The sequence below is a fragment of the Bombus bifarius genome, unplaced genomic scaffold (genome assembly GCF_011952205.1).
Source record: "Bombus bifarius isolate JDL3187 unplaced genomic scaffold, Bbif_JDL3187 scf7180000008194, whole genome shotgun sequence".
Taxonomy (NCBI): domain Eukaryota; kingdom Metazoa; phylum Arthropoda; class Insecta; order Hymenoptera; family Apidae; genus Bombus; species Bombus bifarius.
In genome coordinates, this window is record NW_022884502.1 from 198,923 (window position 1) to 213,759 (window position 14,837).

Consider the following 14,837-nt stretch of genomic DNA (forward strand, 5'->3'; position numbering starts at 1 on the left):
TTTATTTGATCAAAGATATTAAAATATTAAAAAGTTAAGTTACAAAAATAGCGTGGATAGAAAATCAGGATATATATCTTATAAATTACGTAGCGTTTAATAATGAAAAAATATATTATTACGGATTATGGATATCTCGAAGAATATTAGTGATACCATTAAGTAATATAAAAAACTTCTTCACGTTCACTATCGCATTGTGAAAAATACTCTGATCAGGGTCAACTGACATTGTAGAATTGCCTCGTGGTTCGTCTTTCAGCGTCTTGTTATACTTCTCATCCAGATTCAAAATTAACTGTTCCACCGATCCAGTAAAATTCTCTGCTTTATTTAACCCATTGACCACAACGTTCCCTAACTTTGGTATGCTTTTCTGTAGAAGCGACGACAATCCATCATCGTCTTTTTTATTTCTTTTTATATTTTTCCTCCTGTTAATATTCCCTTTCGCCGTAAATTTTTCAAGTGGTATCTTCTGAATCAGCGATTTTTCGACGTCATCGATTTGACCGGATATCGGGTTCTTTGGGTTGTAGGATCCGTCTAGATGTTGCAATACAAATGGTTGTACCTTGAAAGAAAACCATTTGAATTTTATGCAAATTTTAATATAGAAGATAAAACAAAATCGCTATTATTCGTTTTTCAATCTTTAACAGTATAGCTTGAGAGAGATTCGGGCGAATCAATGAATATAATAGTACCATGAATATTATCATATAGGTAGGTAATTATAAAGCTGAGAATGAACGTGAAAATTCATACTTTTATGAATATAATTAAAGAAATAGAATTTAAGCAGAGATTCGCTTCGTTCGCTAAATATTATTACGACTATTTTATTACTTTCGATATTTTATATATTTTTATTTTTTTGTATTCGTATTCTTACGGATTTTTTCTCTTATTCTATGGATTTTTGCACTTTTAAATTTAGAGATAATTAGTTTGAAAATCGTTTATTCCGAGTTCTTTGTCATTTTATTACAAAGACAAAGGGTGAAGCCTTACCTTATCCGCTTTATTATTCTTGCCGATCTTCTCTTGATCTATCGTTTCTCTCCGCGGTCTGCTGGACCTTTTTACCCACGGCAGCACCATTAATACTTCACGTTTATTAGAAAGTGATTCCTCTTTTAAATCCACCTCCTTGTTACTTTTCTTATTCCTTTCATTTTTCTTTTCATTGCCAAGTTCTTGCACGTTGGATACATTTCCATCCTTGTACGAAGCATCGACTGAACGTTTTTTGTTTTTTCTTAATTCTGATCCTTTCTCTATGAAGTCTGACTCATTTTGGTAGTCTTCAAATAGTTTTTTATACGGATCGACAGAGTTTTTCTTAGTAAAGGAATTATATGACCTCGATGGCAAAGTACTTGTAATTTTCAGATTTTTAGGAAAATATCGATATTTTTTAAATTCATCGTTATTGCTTCTTTTCGTTAAATAAATCTGTTTCTTTATATTTGCTACCGCTTTACCGTAGAATTTTTTATCAGGAACTACGTTGAAACGTTCTTTCGCTTTTTCAATTCTCAGTTTAGATGGATTTTCACCAGAGATCTTTCCTGGACTCTGTTTTACATGTAAATAGTTATCCAATTCAGTCTTCTGGCTTGCTTTCGATATTTTACGCATTAAAATCGAAGGCACAGACTTCAAATATTCTTCTTTTGATCTAGTATTCGCATTTCTCCGTATTCGTATGTGCGTTGCTTCTTCTTCTGAATCTCCTTCAGAAATATTAGCGTTTGTGGCATTTTCTTCAGGAATCAGCGTTTCAGAAACATCCTCTCTTTCAGTTTGTATTTCTTCCCCCGAAACATCTTCATAGTTTTCCCCCTGTCTTCTGCTGTTTTGTGTATCATCATCCAAAGACACGTTTTCCTTAGAATTCTTTCTACCTACAGAAATATTTTCGAACTCCTCATTTTCTTTACCTTCGTCCAAATTTTCTTCCGACAGTTTTTCCTTCGAAACATCTCCGTAGTTTCCCCTCTGTCTCCCGCTGCCTTGTGTATCATCATCCAAAGATATACTTTGATTAGAGTTCTCTCTACTTTCAGAAACTTTTTCGAACTCTTCGTCTACTTTATCCTCATCGACATTTTCTTCCGATAGTTTTTCTCCCGAAACATCTCGATAGTTTTCCCTCTGTCTCCTGCTGCCTTGTGTATTATCATCCAAAGACACACTTTCCTTAGAATTCTCTCTACTTTCAGGAATGTTGTCGAACTTCTCATCTTCTTCCACATTTTCTGCCGAAACATCCCGATAGTTTTCCCTCTGTCTCCTGCTGCCTTGTGTATTATCATCCAAAGACACACTCTCCTTAGAATTCTCCCTACTTTCAGGAATGTTGTCGAACTTCTCATCTTCTTCCACATTTTCTCCCGAAACATCCCGATAGTTTTCCCTCTGTCTCCTGCTGCCTTGTGTATTATCATCCAAAGACACACTCTCCTTAGAATTCTCCCTACTTTCAGGAATGTTGTGGAATTTCTCATCTTCTTCCACATTTTCTTCCGAAACATCTCGATAGTTTTCCCTCTGTCTCCTGTTACCTTGTGTATCATCATCCAAAGACACACTTTCCTTAGAATTCTCCCTACTTTCAGAAATTTTTTCGGACTCTTCATCCTTTTCTACACTTTCTTCCGATAGTTTTTCTTGCGACACATCTCGATAGTTTTTCCTCCGTCTCTTGGCGCCTTGGGTATTATCATCCATAGACACACTTTCCTTAGAATTCTCCTTGCTTTCAAAAATTATCTCGAGCTGCTCATCTTCCTCTGATTGTCTTCTTCCGGTTTCTTTTTTCGATTTTGAAATCGAATTGGTGAAATGTTCGCCTTTATCGTCCGCTACACTGCGTCCTGTTAATTTCTTAAAAAGTTTGTCAGTAGTCTCCGAGTCGAGGTTTTCGATCAAAATTTGTAAAAGTTTTTCAGCGCTCTTCGACGGCTCTTGAGAATTTTCACTTGGCATTCTTCCTTCGCGTTTGTCAGTTGTTTGACGAATTCTGTAAGGCTCGGAGCTCGAAATAGGATCCCAACTGACTTCGTACTTATTTTTCGGAGCGATCTTTACCCGTGAATTGATTCTCGACGTCGATGGACTGTACAACTGCAACGAAGGATGCCCTCCTTTGTACTCGGAGGGATCGATTATGTATATTTCTTTGCCCCCGGGGAATTCATCTGATTCTTCCTTAGTATATTGAGCGGCTTTAAGACTTTCCCGGTGAGGTTTCTGTATCAGTCGATTGTGCCTGTACTTGCTATTGTAGAAGGGACGCGACGACAGTGCCTGTTGAGCAAGTTAATTAAATGAAAACAATGTGTACAATTAATTAAATAAAGAAGGATCCTGATGAAAGACAATAAGAAACAAATGAATTACCCGCATATTCCTCTTCCCTTCATTTTCCGGATCTTCCTCGTAATAAAATATTCGTGGTCTTTGTACGTCTTCCACCAAAGCAAAATAAACCTTATCATTCCCCTTATTTTCATCAGATCTTCCTCCTCTTGATATTTTACTCTGATATAAATTAGTCAATTGTATGATCTTCTCTTTTAATTTATCAGGATTAGGATGTTCTATAATCGTAGTATCGCGAAAGTTTCTTCGATTATCGGGAGTAAAAACTCTTTGTCTGACATTTTTCGCTCTGATAATCTCAGTTACTGGTACTTCTATCGTTTCCACCTCGTCGCTCGTACTGGCTTCTCTTTTCAAATCGTGTTTCATTGGTGGGTACATTAATATATACGCTAATCTCTCGCGATCGATCATATCTGCAAAATCTTCGCTGGTTCTGACCGTCTCCCAAACCTCTCTCCTTCTCAGACTTCTCTTCTGCTCGCTCTTTTCCTTTTCTACCATATCGTCGTCACCTTTTTCGTATTTCTTTAACGTCACTTGTACTTTGTCACTTAATTTCTTTCGTAATTGTTTAAGCCGTTCCGTTCGATTTCTTCGTTGCTCCTCATACTTAGACGGTCTCAACCTTGGGACAGATATAGTGCCCGACTCTTTCAATTTACGAAACAGATCCCTTATCGCCTTCAGTGTTCTTATTCTCTTCCATAGTTTAGATTCTTGAGGCTTAGAAACATTTAATTTCGTCTGCTTCTTGCTTTGTTTAGGTAAGCGAGGTCGGTTTGCGAGCCTCACTTTTTCATGGGGAACTTGCTCCAGTTTAACCTCTCGTTTCGAGCTTGCTCCGACAGCGTTGCCGTTATCGTAATTGTTTTCAGATTCTTCCTCGATAGTTTCCTCTGATAAAGTGGCCGTCTTGACTGTCGTGCTTAAACTCTCTACCTTCCGAGTCTCAGCTTCTTCAGCCTCCTCAGTTTCTCCCTTTTCCTTTGCAAACTCTTCAACGACGAAGGGCGTAGAATATCCTTGATCGGGCGTAGAATATCTTTGATCAACCGCAGTATACCTTGTAGTAGAAGTCGATGTGTTCTCTTCATTCTTTTTATCGGATTGTCCATGAAAAAACACTTTCTCGTCGTGTTTCAATGTTTCCAAAGATCCGGTTGAGCTCGTCTGTTCTTTCGAGTCTAAAATTGTCGATTGATCAGTAGGTAGGATTTGAGAATAAAATTTAAGATCTGATCTGCTTTGCAGAGAGGGAATATTTGACTCAAACTTTGGCCCAATATTTTCCTCTTTCTCAATTTCCGATGACGCCTCTTCTCTATCTTGTGCGATTTTCTTGCTCGCAGATTCATTTGACGATTCTGCATTTTCTATAGGCGAGTCTTTGAATTCTGAAAATTCTTCTTTGTCCGAATCATCGCGTAGGATCGATGAAGCTGTATTTGCATTGAAATGCTCTGTGCTAGCTTCAATTTGTAACGGTGTCTTTGTATCTCGACCAGTCTTCGGCTTTGAAGGTTCGGCTTGCGACTTTATTTTCTCTAAAAGCTCCTCTCTGATTTCTGAGAACACCTCTACGTCTGCATCCTCGCGTACACCTGATTTAACTATGTCTTTTCTAAAACCCACGCTCGCCTCCATTGGGATTTGTTCTATTTCAGATTCCATTGACTCGATAGCTTCTCTCTTCGATCGACCTTTCGAGTGTCTGATGACTCTGCAGTTGCAATTTTTCGAGTTCGCGTCGTCTTCGTTAATCATTTCTTGATCGAGTACAGCGTGCAAATCTTTGCTTTCCCTTTTAAGTTTTTTATTTCTAGGATGATCAGCCTCGATCGGGAAATCGAATCCTTTCAGAATAGACCTTAAGTAGTAATCAGAAGAAGCTTTTTCATTTGCGTAATTCTTCCTTTTATTGGATGGCTGTCTAGTCAAAGTATATCGAAGAACGGTTGCGTCTGGTACGATTAAAGGGCCATATGTAGGTCTATGGTTTTTAGGAAAATCAGTACATTCATAGTAATCATTCGTTCCTTTTAATCTACTTTTATCGCCTTGTACTCTCTGAACTCTGTTTGATTGGCTTCCTACGACCCTAAATTCCTTCTCATTACCAGCTCTGTTATTTTTTCCAGACCCATAGGTTTTCATAATAAATGCATCAGGATCGGTCAAAGGGCCATATACGAGTCTATGGTTCCTTGGAAAATTATTTGATTCGTAATAGTCATCCTGAGCTTCGTGATCTTCGTTTGATTCAATTCCTATTATTCTAGATTCGTCCTCATTGTCAAACTCATTATTTTTCAAAGGTTCGTAGATTTGCTCTTCCGACAGTTCGGTAGAGTCTTCCAAAGCTACTTCCATTGGATCATTCCAGGGCCTTGAGTCTTCGATGAAATCTATGGGATCGTAAAAAGGATAATCATCAGTGTCATCAAGTTCAGTCCATAGATGATCGTTCAGGTAATCCATCTTCGAAGGTTTCTTCCGAGAATTTCCTTCGATCTTTCGATTTCTCTGTTCATCGTTCCTCGAGCAATCCTTATTCAAAGGAGAGTTTCCAGCGAAGACGTAATCATAGTCTCTGTTTAGAGAGGAATCTTCAAAAAATACATCGTCGTTTGAAAAATCTTCCACCGGATCAAAAATCTTGCGTAAAGTGCTTTCTCCACTGTCGTCGCTTTCAAATTGCACGAGACTCGGTCGCGTTTTTTTTTTAATATTCTTCAACCATCCAATCTTTGAATCACATTTACGTTCTTCGACGTCGTCGTCTCTGGGTCCTTTTCGCAAAAGACTGTCCACAGATTCCCCAATCTCGACGAGTAGATCCCTCTTAGTCCTTTTAGATCCTTGATCCATCTTGTTCTCTCGAGGATCGATCGACTCGTCCAAGTTAGTGCGAGTCAAACGATCGTACAATGTATTCAGAGACTCTTTTACGCTGCGAGATGATTTTACTCGGTTTTCGTTACTTCCGGGTTTACTCTTCATGCTTCTTAGAGTATCCTGTACCTTCAACATTAGAGAAATCGCGTCTGTGATGAGATCGCTTATCGGTTTTTTCAGTCCAATCTTCGTATCGCTCGAATCCAGTAGGTTTTTGAAACGCAAAAGACGTTCCTTGAATTCTTGCAATCCATCTTGTACGCTTTCTTCAGGTTGCTTCGAGATTTCGCTAGTTTCCTCGTTAGATAATCCTCTGACATTCAGTAGCGATCTACTCTCGTAATCGTCCAATTTCTTTTTCACGAATCTCCTCAGTCTTTTGAGTTCCCTTTTTATATTCGACTTATATATTGCGATGTTACTTCTCTGTCTCTGTTTTTCGTTTTTTATGGTTGCTTGATCTTTCACAGATTTGGTCACGCGTATTCTTACATCCCTCGCCTTTCCCAGGTTTTCTAGAATTTCTCTTTCTACAAGAGTTTCCTTCTTTTGTGTTACGTCGCTCTCCATGCAAGATTTTACCTGCAAGAATCAGACAATTCATTTGACTGCAATATACAGCGGCTCGCTATAACAGTTTTTACAATTTCTCTGTGATATAACACAATTGTTTTAAATTCGAAACTAATCTGCAAACGTACGTAGAAATTTATAACATTGTCTTAGAAATTACTTTCGTATTGTAAATTTAAAACGTTCTGACGTTATAACGCGTGTGATGTATTTATACAAAATTTTCACAAACGTTCAAATACTTTTACGAGACACTCTATACATAAATAAAACGATAGAGAAATGTGCTTTATTATTTACCTGTAGATTAGGAACAACCCAAAAACCAATATCGCCCGACTGCAGGCGAAGATCCACACCTTTTGTATCGTTCAATACATTTGGATATATCTCAGGAACGGTGTCGTTGGTTAAAGTCAGCAATTTATTGTTTAAGAAAATAGTTCTAAACAGCGACGGAACATACGTATACGGCAAAGTAAAATATTTCATATTTTTATATCAAATAATAAAATTTTTCATATCGATCGCAGTACTCACTCGGCAAACATTCTGTTAGCAGCATCGAAACCCGGCGAAAGAACGTATTCGTGAACAGTGGTAATTTTGGCTGCTTGGAAATTAATCGTGGCATCTTCAGGACTTAAATTCACGCCAAAGATCACGATAGATCCTTTCTCGTATTTATTCGAGGCTTTCGCGCATTGGCAATACAGGTAGACGTGATTCTCGTTGCTGGTTTGAATCTTTGCATCGAATACTTCTCGTCCAACGAGAGTCTTGTGAAGCAACGACACCCAGTAATTCTGTGTATAGATCGACGTGTTCATCATCGATTTCTGACGAGAGGATTCGTTCATGTTTTGAGAAACTTACTGGCGTCGGTCGTGTCAGGTTTATCGGTTGCCTCATGAACACCTTTACATTTATCTTTGCCGCGTTTCCTAGTCTTCTTGTCAGAACGAGCGCTCCGATGAATAAATTTTTGCATTCTTCTGGATTGGACTCGGCTTTCAACGAAATAATAACAATTAACGATTGTATGTTATCGACGATGCATTTTTAAGCGTTGTCAAAAATCGATATTCTGGAAAATAAATTAACCGCTTCTATGGAAACCTCTGTCACGAGGTCCGCAACTCTATGATTTAGTTAGATATAAGTCTCCTATCGTATAATTGCAGATACATTGGAAAGATTATGTGACGCGACGTGTAACTTGTTTGAAAACTTTCATTCATTTGAGAATGAAAGATGTCAGGGTATTCCTTTGCTCTGCTGGCGAAAGGCAAATACGGAGAAGCGTTCATTTTGTTATGAACCTTTCGATTAATACGTCCACAAGAAATTTCTGACACGCAACTATCTATCGGAAATTTCTTACCAATCCATAATGGTTTATTCTGTATGAAACGACCTATAACTCTGAACATCTCTTCTTTATCCTGCTCTAAATTATCCTGATGTATGAAAGCTCCTCCATTCCCCAAAGTGATGCTGGCAAACACGCTGCAATCAATTTAAAATAGTATCGATTTAATATTTCCACGTGAAACGATGCGCAGGAAATTTTATTAAGTCTGTAACGATAAGAAATTTACGGATGCCAGGTGATCGCCGAAAGTGCAGGCGCGGCGACGCTGAAGTAATCTCGAAGATATTTTCGTTGTTTATCGGTGTTATAAGCCACGACATCGGGGCCAGTAACGATACTGTTCGAATATCTAGGAAATTCGTTGAGTACTTTTCGCAAAGCCATCGTCTGCCTTCCTAAATCATCGGCTGATAGATCGCATCTAATTTGGCATTCTGGAAAATCGAGCTTAAAGTAGATCTCCTCCTTTCCATGGTTGAACGAACGAGTCTGTCAAAAGTCAAACTGATCAACTCCATCGTTCGTAAATTTCTCAAATTTGTTACGCAAGCGATTCGTTTAATTTTTAACGAAGAAACTTCTGGAATTGACGAATGTAACTTTTGATTCTGGCTCGAACGTTTCGACTGGCTGAATTAATTTACCATATCCTAGTTGCCAGCTGGCGTTAAAATGCATATGGTCGCTAAAAGAAATTATTTCTTCCGGATCTTCGGATTCCTCCGATTCCTTTTGTCGAATGTCTGGCGAAATGCAGTCGATCACATCCAATCCTGCCTTTCCTGCCCACTGATGGGCTGCAACCCAATCTGACTCTACGATCACGAAACGTCATTGATAGAACAGAATACGGTGATGGTTTTACGTAGAATATGATATAGTATGTCACAGCGAACGGTTCTACGAGGAACGAACACTATAACAAACAGTCCTTAGGAATAACAAGATTGATTTCTAGTCCAGTACGATTAATTACTTATTCGTTACAAGTTCAGTTCCTATAATTATTTCTAAGAGCAAAAGTATTGTTTAAAATTACTTTACTATGGTAGTCACGAGCTAGCAAAATATACTGAAAAATTAAATAAATTAATTCTGTATATTATATCTTTACACTTGTATTTTTCATTTTGCGTAGACTTGGAACAAATTATCTCGAAACAATTTAATACACGATATTTAATATAAAACGAAGTGATACTTACATTACACGGTACAATTAATTGGTCCTGGTATAAGCCGCTGTATCAATAGACAACCTAACTAAAGAAGGTTCAAAATTTCTTAGAATTCCACGCTTTTCCAATTACAACTTCTCTTTCGATCGACCTATTCATTTGCGCCATCGAATGTACACTAGGTATGATAAATAGGCTACACAAAGGTTGAAATTTGGTTCAGGTGGAAGACACGGAGTTTGGTACCGCGTCGGATCGGATTACGTCGTAGAGTCACGCAGCGAATGTTAAATTACTAAGCTCGTTAGGTGGCTAACGTTTGCACCTTGGTACAGGCGTGTAAGGTTTGCACGTAATCAGCGAGAGTGGCTGAGGTAACGCGAGGTAACCGCGAACGAAACAGGTGTCTACAGTTCGAGATGGAATGTTGATGGTATGCATGTGTGTCTAACTATGGTACGTAAACCTTCTCGTTTCTCTTCGCAAAACACGTCGCGTCTGTATCGTGTATGGACGCGCACTGGTGCACGAAGCATTGTTTAGGTTAATTCAGGCAGTTTCTGCAACTGGCTGACCACGGTGTTGTATCGGCGGCGAAATTGGCCGAGGAAGATGTGTGGCAGGCGTTTCGTTGTTAATGTAACTTTGAAGTGAACGGATGCATATGGATCCTTTGTAGGCCGCCGTCCGTTACATTACTGCCTAAATTAACCATGATAATGGTCCGTATATCGGCTGTATCGTAGTCAAGTTAGCAGAATGTATATGGAAGGAGAATCTACTAACTGGCGAACTGAGTGGATTATGTACATTTCCGTCCGTAAGTCAGCCAACTATTGTATTTTGACTCGATTTTATAATATAGGATATAAATATTTCCTTTGCCAACCGAGTATCTTTCGAATTGTCAGAAAAATGTTTCTTTGATATCTTAATTATTAAAATAATAGAAATAGAGCTTTCTCTGATGTTTGTGTAAAGAAGACTTGAAATTGGTGTTACCGAAAATAAATACATTTACGGTTTAATTAGTTAGTATATGGTTTATTTAAATAAGCTGAAAGGATTAAAGAGATGACAATTGAGCTCACCAGATAGTATTGTTTTTCTGTTATCCTCTTTGTCTTGAGAATTCTTATCGCCAAAGTAGGGAAGAGAATATGGTCCGGCGAATCGTAAATATGCAGGACCTAAGGCTTTAGCCATGTTTATGCTTCTCTCGAAATCCGTGCTGAAATTGCAACGACCACGATTCGCATGTTAAAGATACGATAATGTTAGGCAATCTGGTCCTAGATATACACACTACGTACTTGAGAATACGAACGCTTGCTTCTCTTTGACAGAATTTAATCTAGTTGTAAAATTAGAAATATATATTTATATATTTATTAAACCTGTCTTTTAAATGATACATACTGAACATTACGTCATTTTATTGATAAATTAATTACACTGTGACGAAAGGTTGAAACTTGGAAGATTCGTGTATTTAATTTGAGTACTGTATCGACAAGGTTTTAAATGAATAATTTAAGTTTTGCATCACATGTATCAGTTAGTTCTGTACAAAGAGATAGCAATTATTCCTTTTGATCGTCACTTTAGCCCATTAAACCGTATATTCCATTAACATTCGTATATTGTTGATATAAATCAAGCAAAGTGTCCACGCGAGGATCACAGAGAAAAAAGCACGATACGCGAAAGGAATATTTTGATATAAAATAGCTAGAAATGGAGAGAGCCAGTTTCCATTGAAGGAAGGTGCAACCAAAGACATAATTCTTAAAACAAACGATATTTGAATATTTTTCAATATTTTCATATTATGACAAGGAATATTTTTTAAATTATCAAGAGAGTAGAAAAATACACGTCCACCTCCAAGATCAAATGGAAAGACAATTTCGGTAATACGAGATTAGTTTGATTGAATGCATCGAACGTTAAAGCTTCTGTCCAGTAAGAAGTGAAAAATGTGATTCATCAGCCTCTTCCCCTGTAGTCCTCGGACGTACTTGTGAATAACTCGGCACGCATAAGCGTGTCTTCTCTCAATCATACAAGATTTTATCGGAGATTTTATAAGATTTTCACGTAGTTTCCGCGCTACTTCGATTTCTTCGAGGATCGATAACACCAGTACTGGCAAGAGACGGCGGTGGTTGAAATTTAAATTAAAACACGTACACGCTTCATTTCGTCGAAGCTAGATTGGATTTGCGTTTCGTTCAAAGGTTATACGTGTACAGTTATTCCGAAAGTTTTTTCTACGAGCTATCGGTGCCTGGCATTCTATTGATTGGTTTTAAATTGATCTCGAATTGTTTCGCGGTCGTTTCTTTTCTTTTTTCTTCGCGAGATTGCGTCGTTATCGCGCGCGAAATATTCATCATTAAGTTTGAATTTATATTCGACGCCGCTTTCAAAATCTTCTAAATTCAGTCACGAAGCAGGATAACCGCATTTATCATGGAACAAGGTTAGCTACCGTAAAAAGCCGATATGAGAGCGTTATAAATTCAACGTACGTACCTTAGCGCATTCCCGGCTAATAGGGTTACTGGATCAATGGTAAGACTGAGGAACTTCTCATCGGTTACAGCGATGGGTTCTTTCAAGTTGACGTTCAACGTTATCTCCTCGGTTAGAGAACCGATCACGAGATCATACAGAACGAATAAGAAGAAGAAGAAGAAGCTCTGCTTGAAATATTTCATTTTGTCGATCGATTTAGTTTTGCCACTCGAATCAATTCAGGAAACTTTCCATTTCGTACTTGAAAAACTGTTTTGGTTCGTTTGGAACGTTTCGCGGGAAGGTTTTTATTCGTACTGAAGAACGATTGTTTGGAAAATAATAAATGGCATCGATTGACAAGTAGCACGTTTGAACGCTTTCGAAATCGCTACGAATTGTGTAAAAAGAAATTGGGAGTAGCGCGAACTGCACGCACAGCGGAATGTACCGGTTGATTGTTGAAATTCCTACGTCATCGTGATAAATGGAACTAAGCGTTTTAAAGTGTAATATACGTTCATGAAAGTGTTCGAACACTCTTCGTAGGAAACTTTTACGTGTATTGTATAACATATTTTGAAACTTCACTGTTGCTGTGGCGAGAGATACGTAATAGGATTGCCGCGATTATACCGTTGAAAGAAATCGGTTCGAAAATGTACGTGGAAGTTACAAGATAATAATCATCGCAACCAGCTTGCTAATCACCGTTTTGTTAATCGATAGGCAGGATAAGCTCGCAGTTTTTGTACAATGTTCTGTATTAAATTTGAAACGCTTTTGCCACTGTACATCAATAGATCTCCGTGTAAATATATATGAACATAAATACTCTTAATTTAATTAAAAACCGAAAAACGTTAAAAATTTGGGTTTAATTCTAATGCGGTTCTAATAAAATTTCAGAAAAATGTTTCACGCGAGACACATAATATGTTACTAAAAAATGTTTGCAAGTGTTGGAATACTTTGTAAGGAAAGATGTCGTTGATAAAGGTAGATTAATAAATAAATAGACGATCGGGTTGGTAACACGATTGACTTTTATTACATTTTTTTCATTTTTTTTAGAACTAAATAACATAAACGCATATTCTGATTAATTCACTTTTGTTTATTACTCGTAATATTACTATCGTATTAAGAGCTATAACGATGAGGCGCGCCCCTAAAAATCGTCTTCATGCTTTATCATTTTTTTTTTACTTTTTTTTCTTTTTGTTAATCCTCGTTTGTTTTTCTCGCAATTTGTGTTTCATCTCTTCCGCCGTGAAAGCCAAAAGAAACGCCGTGAATCTCTCGTACAACGTAGGAAGAGGAAAGCTCGATTATCCATCTCTTTTCTCCTTTTTGATTTTATCCCCGCTTCGTTTCTCGTTTCGTACAAGCTTTCGACTCTGATTCGTGGCTGTCGCCTCCTATTTGATACTTGAAATTTTCTTTCCTTTCTATCGAGAAGAAAGATCGACGAGTGACGCGACCTAAAGAAGCCTCGACTCCTTTTCTTTTCTTCTGTCGTCGTTTCAAGGGTCAAGAGGAGGGACGAATAGAGAGTATAGGACTCTATGCATTTTTTACGCGTAACCAAGAGCCGAGACCATGCCCAGGGATTGGTTTGACGGGGGATGCTCACGGGTACAGCTACGAAATCGTGTGTCCTGTCGTGTCGTATCGTGTCGTGTTCCTGCATGTGTGTGAACGATGCCTGTGATCTGTGTTCGCACCTCTATTAACCTTTTATTTGGCACGGGCAAACGTTTTACCTATTTGAAAATTTCACACGCCTACTCATCAATCTCCGAGATCGATTTTCCGTGTATGTACGTTATCCGTCATAATTATTCGAATTATTAGTTAGTGGAATAATTCTAATCTTTCTTTAATTTAAGAATCCGAATAAAAATCTTTTAATTTACTTTTGAAGTTTTCAATTTCAAATCGAAATTTAACAATTTAAATCCCTTTGGAGTTTAAAGTTTCTTGAACAATTTAAATTTAACGCACAATTTTTAGTCAATAATGTAATAGAATAGCGTTCAACGTTTCTATAAATAATCGTAGATAAAAATAGAAAAACGCTCGTAATTGAGATTAAACGAAACACGAAGGATGTATCGTTCGAATAATTATTCGGTACTGTACGTTAACCTTCGAAGAAATCTCCGTGGTGAAAGAAAGATTTCGATTATCACACAGGGAATAAAATGCCGAGACGGTTTATCGAAATGGCAAAAGAAACGATTTAAAAGGAATCTTCTTGCGTTTTTCTTTTTTGCGTAGTCGTTTAATTCGCTAAATAAACGGTTAACTTTCATGTGCACAGGGTACGTGTACGTATGTGTTTATGTAACGTGTGAATAAGTGGTCGCTTAATATCTAGGTTACTTTATTTTTATATCAATGTTTATGTGTATATATATTATACATGATCTAACAACAATATATAATATTATCATCATCATCCACCATCCGGCGTTACTTATTCTCTTCTTCGCATGTTACATTAATATTTCATTCTTAACAATCAACCCATTCGTGTTCCAGTGATTCAGCCGCTAAGCGTTCTATAACTCATACAAGAGATCTTTTACTATTCCCCTCTTCGATGCTATTCTTCATCGTACGTTCTCCGCGAACCCGCTTTTCTTATCTGCCGAGCAAGCTTCGTGCGATTTTTGGGCATTTCGAACGACTCCATATGCCCTTCTCCTTCCTCTCAATTTTCTCTTTATTTTATTCCCTTCTTTCTACCACGTTTAACCGTTCCTTTTACATCGTTCCTCTATTTTCGGTGCAACTCTACACGATTAACGATTACGATAATTATTGGTCGTTGCATGCAGCTAAAAGTGCTTCGCATCTTCGAACGTCGAAATATAAAATTACACAGAGATCGATGT

General features: G+C 37.7%; 1 protein-coding gene across 1 annotated transcript; it reads right to left on the reverse strand.

Annotated features, from left to right (window-relative positions):
- Positions 1 to 46: 46 nt before the first annotated feature.
- Positions 47 to 12,203, reverse strand: LOC117209874. The gene is made up of 11 exons (XM_033452314.1): positions 11,953 to 12,203; positions 10,506 to 10,645; positions 8,881 to 9,051; positions 8,463 to 8,670; positions 8,246 to 8,370; positions 7,738 to 7,871; positions 7,402 to 7,667; positions 7,162 to 7,306; positions 3,409 to 6,870; positions 1,015 to 3,315; positions 47 to 574 (listed from the first exon to the last, which is right to left on the reverse strand). The coding sequence occupies exons 1-11, from the start codon at positions 12,135 to 12,137 to the stop codon at positions 119 to 121; spliced, it is 7,593 nt and encodes a 2,530-aa protein (XP_033308205.1). The 5' UTR covers positions 12,138 to 12,203; the 3' UTR covers positions 47 to 118.
- Between the last annotated feature and the right edge of the window lie 2,634 nt (positions 12,204 to 14,837).